The sequence below is a fragment of the Mastomys coucha genome, unplaced genomic scaffold (assembly GCF_008632895.1).
Source record: "Mastomys coucha isolate ucsf_1 unplaced genomic scaffold, UCSF_Mcou_1 pScaffold9, whole genome shotgun sequence".
In the NCBI taxonomy this organism is placed as follows: domain Eukaryota; kingdom Metazoa; phylum Chordata; class Mammalia; order Rodentia; family Muridae; genus Mastomys; species Mastomys coucha.
The window spans coordinates 15946179-15961103 of NW_022196915.1; the positions used below are offsets into that span (position 1 = coordinate 15946179).

General features: G+C 40.2%; 1 protein-coding gene across 2 annotated transcripts in view; it reads right to left on the reverse strand.

Annotated features, from left to right (window-relative positions):
* The window catches only part of Cacna2d3 (calcium voltage-gated channel auxiliary subunit alpha2delta 3), an 816591-nt gene that overhangs the window by 550235 nt on the left and 251431 nt on the right, over positions 1-14925 (reverse strand). For both annotated transcript variants that reach the window (XM_031361417.1, XM_031361418.1), the window contains exon 4: positions 9140-9199. In XM_031361417.1, the coding sequence (XP_031217277.1) occupies positions 9140-9199 (60 nt within the window). The remainder of the gene's footprint in view (positions 1-9139; positions 9200-14925) is intronic.

The following is a 14925-nucleotide window of genomic DNA, read 5'->3' on the forward strand; positions in this document are numbered from 1 at the left end:
CCCCCCCCCCCCCGCAAGAAATCCCGGTCCGTGGCAGTTTGCATTTTAGGGGATGTAGTGCTTAGCATTCCAAATTAACTCTAGACATACTGTACAGTAAAGGCATGTGCTGTAATCTCTAAAGCAACAACTAAAAGTTTGATGAAGAGTGAATAAAACCCAAAAGATCAATCAAATGGTACATGAAAATACATTCAAGTAAGCCAAGAAAAAGTAGGAAAGAAAAACAAAAAAAAAAGCAAATAAAATTGCATCAAATATTCTATCAAGTGTAAGTGAACTAAACCATCTAACTGCAATCCAAAGGTTTTCAGAATGAAAGAAGATTAAGACTCAAACTGGGCAGTGGTGATGCACACCTTTAATGCCAGCACTCAGGGAGGCAGGCCGATCTCTGTGAATTCGAGGCCAGCCTGGTCTACAGAGCCAGTTCTAGGATAGCCAGGACCAGTCAGAGAAATCAAAGCCAAAAACAACCAAGCGAGACTCAAGTCCACAATGCAGGGGTGCAGGTGTCCTTCCCTATGACACTTAGGTTATAATACAGAAAAGGGTGGAATGCTAAAAAGCCCCTGCAACATAACCCAGAATACTGACACAAGTAAGAACATTTCCTAATGGCATAAGACTCGATTCACTAAGAAAACACAGTAATTTGTAAATGTGTGCAATAAGAGAGCTTCTAAATTCATCAAGCATCTATCTGCACCGAAGAAGAGACAGGCTAATCTACACTCATACCTGAACACATAATTCCCCCAGGCCAAAGGAGGCTTTCATTAGAAAACATTTCAAACTAAAAAATAATGAAAATCGAATCCATGAAAATGGAGACAGGAAATGCAACAGTAGCTCCATTTAGGGTGCTTCCCGTTTAGGAAAGAAGGAGAAATTGAAGCTATGCTGTGGATAAATTGCAGGCTTTGTGTTCAAGGAACAAAACTAGACCTCCAAACCATATCATTTTTCACTTTTTATAAAGCTTAAGAACACATGAAATTGGTCTATGATGTTGCAAATTGGAACCGTGGTTTCCTGTGGAGGTAGAAGGAAAATGAATGTAAGGAAATGATGCCCTGAGCAAGTCTTACCTTGCCAGGTTTCACAACCTTTTCCTTGCTCTGCATCCACACTTTACATGACCCAAAGCAGCATTCTGAGCTGTGAGGATGATTCTGAGGATTTCGTACTTGTCATACAGCAGTGAGGATATGAAGTTTGAATACAAAGATCTCATGTGAAGCTGGGTGCAGTAAATGAATGCGTGTAATCTCAATACACTTGCTTCAAGATGAAAGGCAGAGACAGGAGAACCCCAGAAGCTCACCAGACAGCCTGGAGTGCAAAGCAAAGAAAAACAAAAGGCAGACCTTGCCTCAAACAAGATAAAAGTAGGGACCAACACCTGAGCTTGTTCCCTGCCCTCATGTACCCTGTGGCTCACGTGCCTGCCATCACACATATTCACACACACATATATCACATATATCATACACACACATAGATATACACATAGAAACAGGTTTTGAAAATAGCATGTCTCCAGTTGTCTATAGTTTATGTAACTTGCTGTCAGTAAAGGCTGAAATCCTGGCTCTTTGTCACCTGTTACACCGGGATTCCTCTATCATCTGAGCTTAGCACAAAGTCTGGAATAGAACAGGTACCCAGTGAGCCATGCTGGGGTGAGAATAAATGAATGAATATATTCAAGGAAAAACAAAACTCCCCTCATTGAGATCACATTGTATGTTGGCTGGACAGCTTCTGTCCACATTATACTAGCCAGTTATCAAAATGTTTCATTATTAGACGGGACTTTCATGGAGAAGGAAGGCTGCCTCTTAATTTGTAAAAAAAATCCCTAAATCTAGATCAGGACTTAAGGCAGACTGAATTTTGAATATGTCCTAAGCAACAATTAAATACCTGTGTGAGGTAAGAGTCAAAGGACAGAAAGTAACAAGTATGTTATAGAGTAAAGATGAAGTCTCAGTTCTATAGTTGTCAAACGGCAGAATAGATGTTGTTATTTCATTATTGGCTATCAACCTTTTAGTTACAATCTAGGAATCCAGGTGTCCACCATTCTACAAAGTAGCATAGGAGCTGCCATTGGTCAGGGGCTGGGCTCTGTAGGGTAGGAGCCAGGCTGCCTTCCTGTAAAGAGTAGATTTAAAAGGTTGGGATTTATTATGCTCACAGGGATAGACTGGAATCTCCTTTCTTCAGCAATAAACTAAAGGGGATATCTGCTTCCTTAAAGTTTCTCTTGAACTGTATGGCATTTAGCTCGAGTAACTCCATTCATTTTCACACCAAGGCTCTACTTGAGCCTTGGGTAGGGACTCAGTCCAACACAGTGGTTTCCTATAATTGTTGTTTAAAAAAGAATCCAAAGGTGGAAAAGATTATTTTCTAGAATGGAGATAAAGTAAACCTGGCATTCACTTATGGAGATTCAAGTGTTAGTGATTGTGTTTCGGCAGATTTCTTCTAATTATAGTGGGGCTTGTGGTGGTTTGGATTAGTATGGCCCCCATAGACTCATGTGTTTGAATGCTTGGCCGTCAGGAGTGCTACTAGTAGGAAGTATAGGCTTACTGGAGTAGGTGTGGCCTTGTTGGAGGAAGCCTGTCATTGTGGAGGCAGGCTTTGAGGTCTCACATGCTTAAGCTATACCCATTCTGCTACCTGTGGATCAAGATATAGAGCTCCCAGCTCCTTCTCCAGCACCATGTATGCCTGCCTGGATGCTGCCATGATTCCCATCATGATGATATTGGACTGAATCTCCAAAACTATAAGCCAATCCCAGTTAAATGTTTGCATTTATAAGAGTTGCCTGGGTCATGGTGTCTCTTCACAGCAATAGAAACATTAAGACAGTTAAACCTACAAACTTTATTTACAACAAACTCAGGAGACTTATTCCAAACTCCTCTCAAATTAGAGGAAGTTGCCTTGTTTTGCACCATAATATCTTCAATGTACCATGAATAAAATCTAACAATTGTTTATAATGGTATGCCTTGGCATTCATCTTTCTCACAGGTGCAGAGTTCTATAAGAACAAGGATAGCAACTGTCAGTCTACCTTATGGCCACACCCCAAAGCATGGTAATACAGAAGCAGCCACTGGAGACTCGGGGTTGGATAGTTGTTAGACAGTTGTTTTTCTGTAGAGGGATGAACACTTAGATTTATCAACTGGATAGTAGAATTACATCCCTTTACAAATATACAAAGAAACCACAGGTACAAACCCTCAAGTATATCACTGCCCAGCTGGGACTGGGACAATAGAACATACCAGCTCCTAGCTCAAGATGTCCTGATCCTTCTTTCACTCACAGATGACCAGCAGCCAGAGACACAAGCAAACATGTGACTGCCAACTAACTAATTATGAGCATAAAGCTCAATGTCATGGCATTGGCCTTGCTGCAAGTTATAAGGTGCAGAATCAAGTGTGTGTGTGTGTGTGTGTGTGTGTGTGTGTCTGTGTGTGTCTGTGTGTGTGTGTTTGCATAGCAGGCATGGGGAATGACTAAGAGGTGATTGTTATAGCAAACTGCTCACACTTAAAGATCCCATGGAAACCATTACATATCACTCCTATGGGTGAATGACACTTGTTGGTCCTCACCATGAAATATCAAATGTACAATCCCAGAAAAATGATCTATCCATGACCTTATGTCAAGCTGATCAAAGGGGAGAAGGAACCTTAACCATAGGTTTGATAAGGAAAGAATGGATTGGTTTTCATACAGAGTGTGAACATTCCTTCATTTTTCTATGCATTCTATGGGTGTGCAACCTGTTCTCTTATTTTCTGCATAAAAGCCAGCTGGCTACCTCTATGAAAATGCCATTTCTTTCTGGCCTTGGGACTTCCTCAATCCTCCAGCTACGTCCCCATCTCACCACCATGCATGCCCCAGCATGGAGTTGTACATGGTCCTATCAAAACAGGGAAGACTGAACTCAAGTTGGCAAGTGAGTAGCTAATTTCTCCATTCAGGGTGTACTGCTTCCAAACCCTTCCTCTAATCTCCTCTACAACCCACATTCTCCCCAGGACAGGAGCATCCAGGACAGGAGCATCCAGGCCCAGCAGGGACATGGAGAGGGGACGTGGCAAAGACTTGCTCAGGCTTCCCTCTGTCCTCTGTGGTTGGTGGTAGCACTTCTAAAGCAACTGCTGGGCTCCCCTGCTTCCCTCTCTCCTCCTCACACAGAGTTCCCACTGGAACAGCAGCTGTGAGCAAGTTGGGGAAGTGATCCAGGTACAACCCACAGCCATCCTACCCCAGGTATTTCTTGCTACCACAGCCCCTTGGCCTCCATTTTGAAGTCAGTCCACTGTGTTTGCAAGACAGGAACTTGCAGTAGGTTGAGGAGCAGAGGGAAACACAGAGGACATTCAATTGCAACCCGGCTTAGTCTTTTGCCCTCTTCACACCTGTGAGCCTCCTGAATGCCACCAGGCATTTCCCTCTTATTATTTACAAAACAGCAAAGAAAACGTATTATAGAAAACTTTGCAAGAGAAAAGCCTTCTGCAAGATTCACAATTTAAAATCACATTTCCCTCCTCCGTGCACCAGTTCTGTGCAATTGGCACTTATTTGAGACAGCTTTCAGAGAAAACATGTTTGTGGCTCAAAGATAAGCAGGTTTTTAGTAAACTGTCAAAAGGATTTTTTTTTCTTCTCCTTCACTGCCAATGAAAGACTTCCAAAAGAATGGGGCAGTAAGCAGAGAGGAAAGAATGAGAAAGAGACAGAGAGAGAGAGAGATGGGGGAGAAGAAGAGAGATAAGAAAGACTGATGGGGAAGAGAGGAGACATTCTCTCTGAGTTTAGATATGTACATCAGTTTTCTAGGAAGTTACTCATGTACCAGTAGGCTGGGTGGTTGAGGCTATGGTTGTCTACCCCTCCTCCCTGAATATGGAGGTTTTGTCATCAAAATTATGAGAATGATCATAGTAAAATATATGTGATCATTAACATGCAAGTTGGTTTGTGGAAAGCTTTGTTTTCACCATGATTACCAATCTTTTGACAAAGTCTTATATTAATGCACAACATAAAATTTTGTAAATGGAAGTTGTCATTTGCAAATAGCCACTGAGTATCCCAAAAAGTTTCCAAAATGGGGATTTGGGGGAAATAAAAACGAAACCATGAGAAGGACAATCCAGAACCCATAGGGAACCATAAATAGGAAGAATTCCAAGGGCCAACTTATGTCCATAAGTCACCTAGCCCATGAAGGCCAGGCACACTTGCCTTCTTTAGAGAGCTGTGCACTTTGGAATGTCCTCACACACATCAGAGGCTGTATTTTGCCTCGTGCCTCAATATAATTTTTAAATGCCAACAATATAGTACTACACTGAGGATCCTTTGAGTGGGCCCAAAGATGCCAAGGCCGCAGCCCAGAGGGGAACAGTTAAACCTCAGGAAAATTTGTGAGAAGTATTTAAAAGGCAAACCAAACCCTGATAATAAAGACATAATTTGGAAGGAGTTACTTCTTACGGAATCTACCAGCCAAGAACCAGGACTCCACTTTTACAGTTTGGAATGAGACAAAGATGCAAAGCCACTCTCTAATGCGAGTCCAGGATTTACACAGCACCTCTTTTGTCTTAGGGGAATAAGGGAGCTAAGAACTCTGAAATGTGAAACTATGCAGATTACAAAATGTCACAAAGCTACTAATTATTTTTTATACCTGCACTAACAGTATAGGGTCCTTCCTGGTGTTACTACGTGGTGAGCAGATGTTATCTGAGGTCTTTTATATATGTTTTATATAAAAACAATCCAACAATCCTCTGGCAGGGTCACAGGGAGGTCAGCAGCACCCAGATTAACAATTGATCAGCTCTAATGGACCATCAGAGCAATAAACTCCAAGGCCATGCTCAGGCCTGCTACCTCGTAATAGTCACGGGCTGACACCCCTGTCACTAGCAAGACTTGCACTTAATAGCATCAGAGTTCCAGCAGCTTTGAAGCCTTCATCTGAGCAGGGACAGATGCTCTGATGCACATCCATGGTATCAAAGGCCTCTTTTACAAGTTTCCACCAAAGAGCACGGTGTTTGTGCTGACCCTGAGATTTCAGAGAGTTCTGATGTCTGGACAGTGGATGACATCCCACAATACCAAGAGAGGATTGCAACAACTTCTCACATGTGGGTGACAGGGGGCCCTCCGCTAGTTTGTTGTTCACATAAAGAAAGGGTGAAGGACAAGGACATACAGAATCTCCCAGAGGACAAGAGCTAGAGGCTAGTATTCTTGGTGTCTGCTTTGTTTGTTTCTCAAGAGATTTCAGTGCTTCGTTTGTGTTCACAGCACCACATGCGTGATGAGGAGAGTCTGTGTGCCTCGCCAGAATTTTATTCTACAGCTGTAATAGGAAACCAGCACAGTCTGGGAAGGTAACACTAGCTTCAAACAGACTACAAAAGAGCATCCCTTAGCATCTCAACAAACACCCCAATCAAGCGTTTTCCCCTCCTGAAGAATATATGATCTCTGTGAGCAATCATGCTGTCTGTCCCCACCTATGGTTCATTGAGAAAAGATTTCAGGATAAAACTGACTGTAAATATCAGAGACAGATACCAGATTTTTTGCAAATGGCTCTGATTTCTAACCTTTATTACTCCCTTACAAACTCACCCCTCCCTGCTAGACTCTACCCTTTCTCTTGCAATTTTGCTCAGAAAACTGTGCCAGCTTCCCATTCTCTCCCAATGTTGGCAATTGTGCCTACCACTTCTCCATACCAAACCTGGAGTTTCCTTCACTTGTCTACATTTCTGCCTGCTTTTATATTTTATGCTATTCCTAACACTGATGCCCAGTTCATGCCCTTAATATTTTCTGCTGGTCCTTCCAGTCTTTAAATTTCTCCTAACAGCTCAATGACTCCAGAGTCTGAACACCGCCATCTACACCACCAGCTGTAGTCTTGTCCCAAAGATGAGACAAGAAGAAATCAAGATAAACCTACAGGGGTCTATTTATACCTTAGTCTACCTTAGCCTGCTCGCCGTGAATCACTGTACCACTCTACCCCTTCTCTACAATCACTCCCTCTGGGGTCTGGAACTCTCTCCTCCCTATAAGCCCCTCAGGCCTGATATACATTGTGGGGTTCTCTTAACTTTCTCTGTGCATTTATAAACATTCCCTTTGCTAACCTTTTATCAGTTTCTCCATTTTAGTGCAGCCATGAAAAAAAGACCCAGACCACAGTTGCTTTAGAAATGCCATTTGGGGCACTTTAAGATCTGTATTACCCACAGACAGATGATCAATGGAATAGGATCAAGGACCCAGAAATAAACCCAGATACCTATGGACAATTGATTTTTGACAAGGAAGCCAAAACCATATAATTGCAAAAAGAAAGCATCTTCAACAAATGGTGCTTGTCTAACTGGATGTCTGGATGTAGAAGAATATAAATAAATCCACATTTATCACCTTGCACAAAACTCAAGTGCAAGTGAATCAAGTACCTCAACCTAAAACTGGATACAATAAACCTAATAGAAGAGATCTCAGGAACCAGCCTTGAACACATTGGTACAAAAAGCAGTTTCCTGAATAGACCACCAATGGCTTAGACCCTAAGATCAATTGATAAATGGAACCTCATGAAAATGCAAAGCTACTCTAAGGCAAAGAACACTAAGAATAAGACAAAAAAGGTAGCCTACAGATCTGAGAAAAGATCTTGATAGAGTGCTAACATTAAAAATATATAAAGAACTTAGGAAATTAAACTCCAAAAAGCAAATAACCCAATTTTAAAAATGGAGTACAGAACTAAACAGACAATTCTCAACAGATGAATCTCCAATGGCCAAGAAGCACTTAAAGAAATGCTCAACATCCTTAGTCATCAGGGAAATGAAATTCAAAATGACCCTGAGATTCCACCTTATATCAATCAGAAGGCTAAAGATCAAAAACTCAAGCATTAGACGGAGGTCAGGGACACTTGTGAAAGAGTTCAGGGAATGATTTAAGGCCAAGGAGTAGATGGGGACCTCTACTTCTACAGAAAGACCAACAAAGTCAACAAACCTGGACCCCTGAAGTTCTCAGAATATGAGTCACCAACAAAAGAACAAGCATGGGATAAAACAAGGTCCCCAGCACGTAAGTAGCAGACAGGCAGCTCAGTCCGGGCCTCAGTGGAAGAGGATGTGCCTAATCCAGCAGAGACTTGATGTCCAGGGTAGGGATATACACAGTGGGCTTTCCTACACTCGGAGAAGGGGGAAGGGATTGGGGAGGACTTGATGAGGGAAGAGGAGCAGCGCTTGGGATGTAAACAAATAAAATAATTAATTAAAGAGAAAAAAACTGTGTTTCTCCCTATTTTTCCATGTAAGTGAAAGCACTGCAAAATAAACACTATTTCCTGAGTGTGAAAACACATCAGTAAAATAAGTTTGTTTCAGCAAAGAGTAGGACTTGTTCCTTCTGCTTCATTTTGTTTTGTTTTGTTTTGTTTTTGAAACAAAGAGAAGACACAAAAACTCAAAGTGGCAGTTCAGAAGATAAGTGTCTGCAAGGGGGACCTAACAGATTTTCCTGTCCACTTGCTGTCTTTTGCTAGATTTGCTAATATTTCTCCAGTCGGCCACGATTATAAGCTCAACTATAATAAATTTCCTAAGTATACAAATGACTTAATGGTTAAGCATAAGATTCTTGTTTTTAACAATGAATTCAAGGTTAAAATCCATCACAACCTTGCTTCCAGTCACTCATATTTCAAAATGCAGTCTGAAAAACAGAATTTTAGATATCCAAAGTTTTATCATTTTACCACCAAGAACCCTAACAATTTAGTGTCAGCTTAAATATAACTATTCCCCCATATCAGAAAAATTCACTGAACTCCATCCAGTATATAGGTATAAGCCTGTGACATCATCTACTATCAATGCTATTGGTGAAACCAATTTGAGGACTGCTACCCTCATCCAACATGAAAGAGATACATCCATGCCAACTTGGCTCTACCTCTCAAAGCATTTCTCCTCAGTCACTGAAACACACCAAGAGTTTAACTCAAACTATAGGTGATTACCTGCAAGTCAGCATCAAATTCATGTTTCAGGTGTGCCTCCTCTGCAGCCTCCACAAGACGCTGGAAAACAGAGGGTAATAATCAGAATCAGGGCTATGACAAGACTTCATCATGCAGTATGGAATGACTAGAGAAATTCCCATCTGAAAAGGATGGGTCACCTCCTTGTTATATATAGCTGTTTCCATGAGATGGAAGAACATTCTACCATGGTGAAACTTTAGTTTCTGCCTTCATCGTACAATCATGTCTCCTAAAATAAAGAGTTATTTTTCATCCATGAATTTTTTCAGACTCTGGCACATGATTATCAATAAGGAGCCAAAACTTATTTAGATAGGGTATAACTTTGGTCCAAAGGTCCTTAATCAAGATTAATTGAGTTGCTTTGAACCCAATTCTCATAGATTTAGGGTCTTCCCCACTAGTTTAGGAAAGATTCTTTCAATGGGCAGTGGTGGCACATGTCTTTAATCCCAGCACTTGGGAGGCAGAGATAGGCGGATTTCTGGGTTTGAGGCCAGCCTGGTCTACAGAGTGAGTTCCAGGACAGCCAGGGCTACAAAGACAAACCCTGTCTCAAAAAAAAACAAAAACAAAAACAAACAAAAAAAACCCAAAAATCTTTCTGCTCCAATTCTGATATACCATTAAAAGGAGATAGTTATTTTCATTTTATTCTATGCCAATGCTGTTGCAATAATGTGCATCTCAATAAGCCAATGCCAAGACTAAATTAATACTCAACTCCTACAAAACCACAACTCTTACCCTTTTTGGTAAACTAGCCTCAGTAAGTTCACCGTCACTTTTCATTTTGAAGAAGGTGGCTAGTACTCAGGGCCTTGTGTATAGTATGCAAGTACAGTACCACGGACATACATCTATTGCCCTTGTTTTTAAGAGATAAGGTTTTACTTTGTAGCCATGGTTAGCCTAGAAATCACAGTCATCTGGCCTCATCTTTCCAAGTGCTGGGATTATAGACCTGTGCCACCAAATCTGGCTTATATTCGTATTCTTATGAAAACTATTTAATGACATCTCTTTTTACATAAAGAAAATTAGTCAACTATCAAAATCACTTTACCTTAACTTGAGGATTCAAATAGTAAGGTATTTTCTATGAAAATATAGGCTAGAGAACATAACATAAAACTCCTATTCATTGAAATAATATGTCACTGATACATCATAGAAAGAAATCTAAAACCTAATCATTTCTAATTTTCCCATGGTCACCTTTGCTATCTCTGCTACCTGCTTTGACCTTGTTGTAGCTTGCTTTTTATCCAAGATAAACAACATGACCAAAAGTAACATGGGAAGGAAAGTGTATTTCAACTTACATTTTACCATACACCATGAAGGGAGATCGGGGCAGAGACCTGGAAGCAGAAACTGAGGCAGATTCCACAGGGTTCATGACTTGCTTAGCATGGCTTGCTCAACTTGCCTTCTTATACCACCCTGGACCACTTGCCCAGAGGTAGCTCTGCCCATAGCAGCCAGGGACCTCCCATGTCAATCATGTATCAAGAAAATATACCTTAAACTTGCCCATAGGCAATCTGATGTAGGGAATCCATCAGTTCCTCTTCCCAGAAAACTTCAGCTTGTCAAGTTGGAAAAAACCAAAAAACAAACAAACAAACAAACAAACAAAAAACCACCACCAACAACAAAAAACTAATCAGCACAGACATTAAAAAAAAAAAGTTTAATAGGCCAAGCTTGAAAAATTACATTTGTCTTGATCTCTTAGATGGCAGGAATCAACAGTCATATATCCCATGAATTAATTAGATGTGGACATGAAAAGGCTAACGTGTACAGGGTAACTTTGGGCGATGGTAGAGACTACCAAGGCTTCTTTTTCTATAGGCCATGAAGAAAGAGGCCAGCTGTCCACAGAAAAGAATCTAATAGGAGCACAAATTGTATTTTGTATTCTTCTTCCACTAAGTCACCAGGGGCTTCTGCTCTAAAAAACCAAAAACTGACCCTGGAGAACTTAGAAGAACCAGAGGCAGAACACCTAATCTCCACTCTATCCCTGAAGCTACACTATCACTGGGACTTGCTGGGGAAGCCCCTGCCTTGCTCTGGGCCTTGGACACCTCCTCTAAGATACATAAGTATTTTACCTTATAATTACCATATAGTGATTATATGGATTACCATATAGTGGTAATTCTTAAAGTGCAGTGCCCACCTTGACAGCATTGTTTCACCTGGAAACTTGCTAGAATTAAAAAAATCCCAGGTCCTACTCAGCACTCTCCCACACAGAGGCTCTGAGTGGGCCAGCAATGTTTAATAAAAAACTTCCTCCAAGTGTCATTGCTGTTGCTGTGAGTCCAGGCACCGCAGGCTGAGGACAGTGCTCATTTCACAGTCTACCTGGGGGCCTTGGGTGTTACCCACCAAAATCTCCAAGATTTCTCAGGTCTTGTTCATCTTTCAAGGAACATATGCATTTTTACTTTAAGGCATGAAAATCATTACAGAAGAGAGACATAAGATGGGAGGAGTGAGAACAGAAAATGAAGGAAGGATAAGGAGAGACTGGATATATTGCCCTAAGGTTTAGTTGGATCATGAACTTCCGAGTCAATATAGCTAGTCATCCCCCAGGATCACAGTCTGCAATCTGGAAATGTATCTTTAGGAATTGTGACAGATGAGTGACAAGATGTAATAAGCTAGGTCTGTGAGCTATATTCTTTTAATCTTTGTATCAGCCTTAGCCCACATCATGAAATCAGTTGCACGTGGAGATTTATGGATAAATATTATGCAAGATTGAACACTTACATTACCAAAACTACTCATAGATTATGAGCACTCATGTAGTTAAACATCTTTAAGAGGTTTTTTTAAATGGTGCCTAAGCACACTGAGAACCCGGGGGTGGGGGTGTGGCGGGGAAGGGGCGATGAAATATCTAAATGACCAAAAATAAAATAAAATAAAATTTCACAATAGCTGTAATGGTGGGGCTGGTGAGCTGGCTCAGCAGGTAAGAGCACTGACTGCTCTTCTGAAGGTGGTGAGTTCAAATCCCAGCAACCACATGGTGGCTCACAACCACACATAATGAAATCTGATACCCTCTTCTGTGTACTCATTTATAATAATAAATAAATCTTTAAAAAAATAACTGTAATGGTGATACTGAAAAGAGCAAAGAATTGGAACAGAGTAAAATAATATAGTAGTTAAAGCCTGACAAGAAAACAAGACAGAAATGTATAAATTGAAAGAATACATGGAGAGTGATTCATATATAACATTTGATCTACATAAGAATGAACGTATCTGTATGAATACATTCTGTAACACACGCATGGATCCCATATAACATAGTAATTCCTGTGTAACATAATATGGACTGCATTTTGTGTCCAATGTATTCTGTTCATGTGTGCTTGCATGTGTGTATATGATACATATGTTATACATAGCTCATAGTGTTCCTATACAGTATAACATGAAATGCACTTCAGCAATAAACACTGAAATGCAAGGAACAGGGCACAGGAGGTAACAACTGGAAACAACTGGGTTTTCCTGCATTACTGCTGGGAAGAGCCAGCACATAACTTCTGTGCTGACAACAGAGAGGGCATGAGAATCTAATTCTTCTGGTCAAAGTTTTTATGTTCATTTTCAAGTTAAATTGTTACATGCCTTTAAAAAATGTAACTGTCAGAGATATTTTCCTATTATTGTCTCTGGAGAAGTTTAGGAAACACTATTCTTGAGAAGTAAGTCAATGGGCAGCAGCTGCCTACCATAGCCTCATGAGAAGATGGCAAGTGTTTTAGGACAAGGCCCAGAATAGATGGATGCTCTTGTGCCCACAGTCAGATAGATGCAGGGCTATCCCATCTGCCTGCTAGGGCTAGGGAAGACAGGTATACATTCTCTGGGAGAATGTAGGGGAGCCAGAGCCAAAGAACATGCTCTGCTGCTGCTCCAAACGGTCACTAGAACTAGTAGGTTGAAAATTACAGGCTTAAAGGAAGAACAAATAGCTTGTGACCCTCCCTATATGAAATAGTATATTTTTAAAATTCTTAAAAGATTTATTTATTTCATTTATATGAGTACCCTGTAGCTGTCTTCAGACACCCCAGAAGAGGGCATCAGATCCCATTATAGATGGTTGTGAACCAACATGTGGTTGCTGGGAATTGAACTCGGGACCTCTAGAACAGCAAGCAGCCAGTGCTCTTAACCACTGACCTATCTCTCCAACCCATGAAATGGTATTTACAAAAGGGTATCATATGCCATAAGTTTACCTATAATTGAATCTGAAGGAAAAAAGTTCTTACTGTTAATAAAATAAAAATAAAGTAACATTCACCTAACAAAGTTAAGATCTTTTGACTTCAAGTTTTGGTATGTGGCCATGGAAAGCAATAGCCTAGAGTATCTTTGTCCTGAGCAAATATCCTTATCACTCAAGTCAAATGAGATCAGCTTTAAAAAGTAAGTTTGATTACCGCTCGCAAGCAAAAAAAGAAATCTATTACATTTGCTAATATTCTTACGTAAGGAACGGCCATGGAGCCTGGGGAGAGCAGCTTCTCTATTATATCTGTTAGAAAGGCAGTGTACTTTTAATAATAATAAGTTAATTTTCTCTTATGTGAATTTCCCTTTTGAATCTGCAGATGGGATTATAGAATTGAATGCGGTTTTTAATTAAAATTGAATACTGGAAATTTTAAAAAGGCTTTGAAGACTCCAGCTAGAGCTTTAAGGTAAAGAAAAACAGAGGCTTTGGCCACAACTTTGCCTTTCCCCTTCGTTATAGGCTCTTTGCTCTATAAAAATTGGTAACAATATAGTGGAATGTGAAAGCTGGCCCCAGACAAAGCACCTATGGGCTAAGAGGTAGTAATTCCTGAGGCGAGCCACACTGCACTACTTTTTATATTTCTACATAACTCTTCCATTTTAGTAAAACAAATACAAACAAGGGCCATCTTTATAAGTAAGAAATGCTAGAGACCATGAAACATGGACAATATTTATAGTAGCAATGAAGGCAGAGCTGCCAAGGGGACAATGGGGACATTAAAGTATTTTTAAAGCACTTCATTGACCATCATATCTCACTTCTTGTGACAAGGACCATGTGTATACATCTGTACAATACCACAATCTCTTGTTTCCTCCCCAAACATTTAAATCAAGGTCAGAGGTAAAGACATCACAGAGAAATTTTCCATGAAGACAGGACCAGACAATTCACAGTAAAAATTGGATAGGAAGAAAAAATGGGTTTATTGTTGTTCTGTTTTTTTTTCTTTTGTCCTTGGTTATTTTAGCTTAACAAGGGAAGAAAAGAAAGCATGAGAGAGAAGGGAAAGGTAATGGAACCTTGATTCTAACCCCAGAAGAAACTCACTACAGACTCCCACTGATGGAATCAGCAGGAACAAATTGTGTACAAGTGAAAAGAATAAATGTTCATAAAAAATCCCCAGAGCTTGGGAGAGACAATTACAGATGAAAACCCTTAAAGCAAAAGAGTCATATAAAAAACATATGGAACAGCGAAGAACTATTTTTATTACCCCTGTTAAACTAAAAGCCCTGTGCTATAAAAGCTGTTATAACGTGACACTTGTGTTTAACAAAGATTTCAAAACAGTTCATATATTTAGTAGGTTTTGTTTAACATTTAGCAATGATACATTTAATACTTATATGAAGGTTGTAATACCATTTAAGAGATGAATTCTTCCTCAAATAAGGTCAGAATTTGA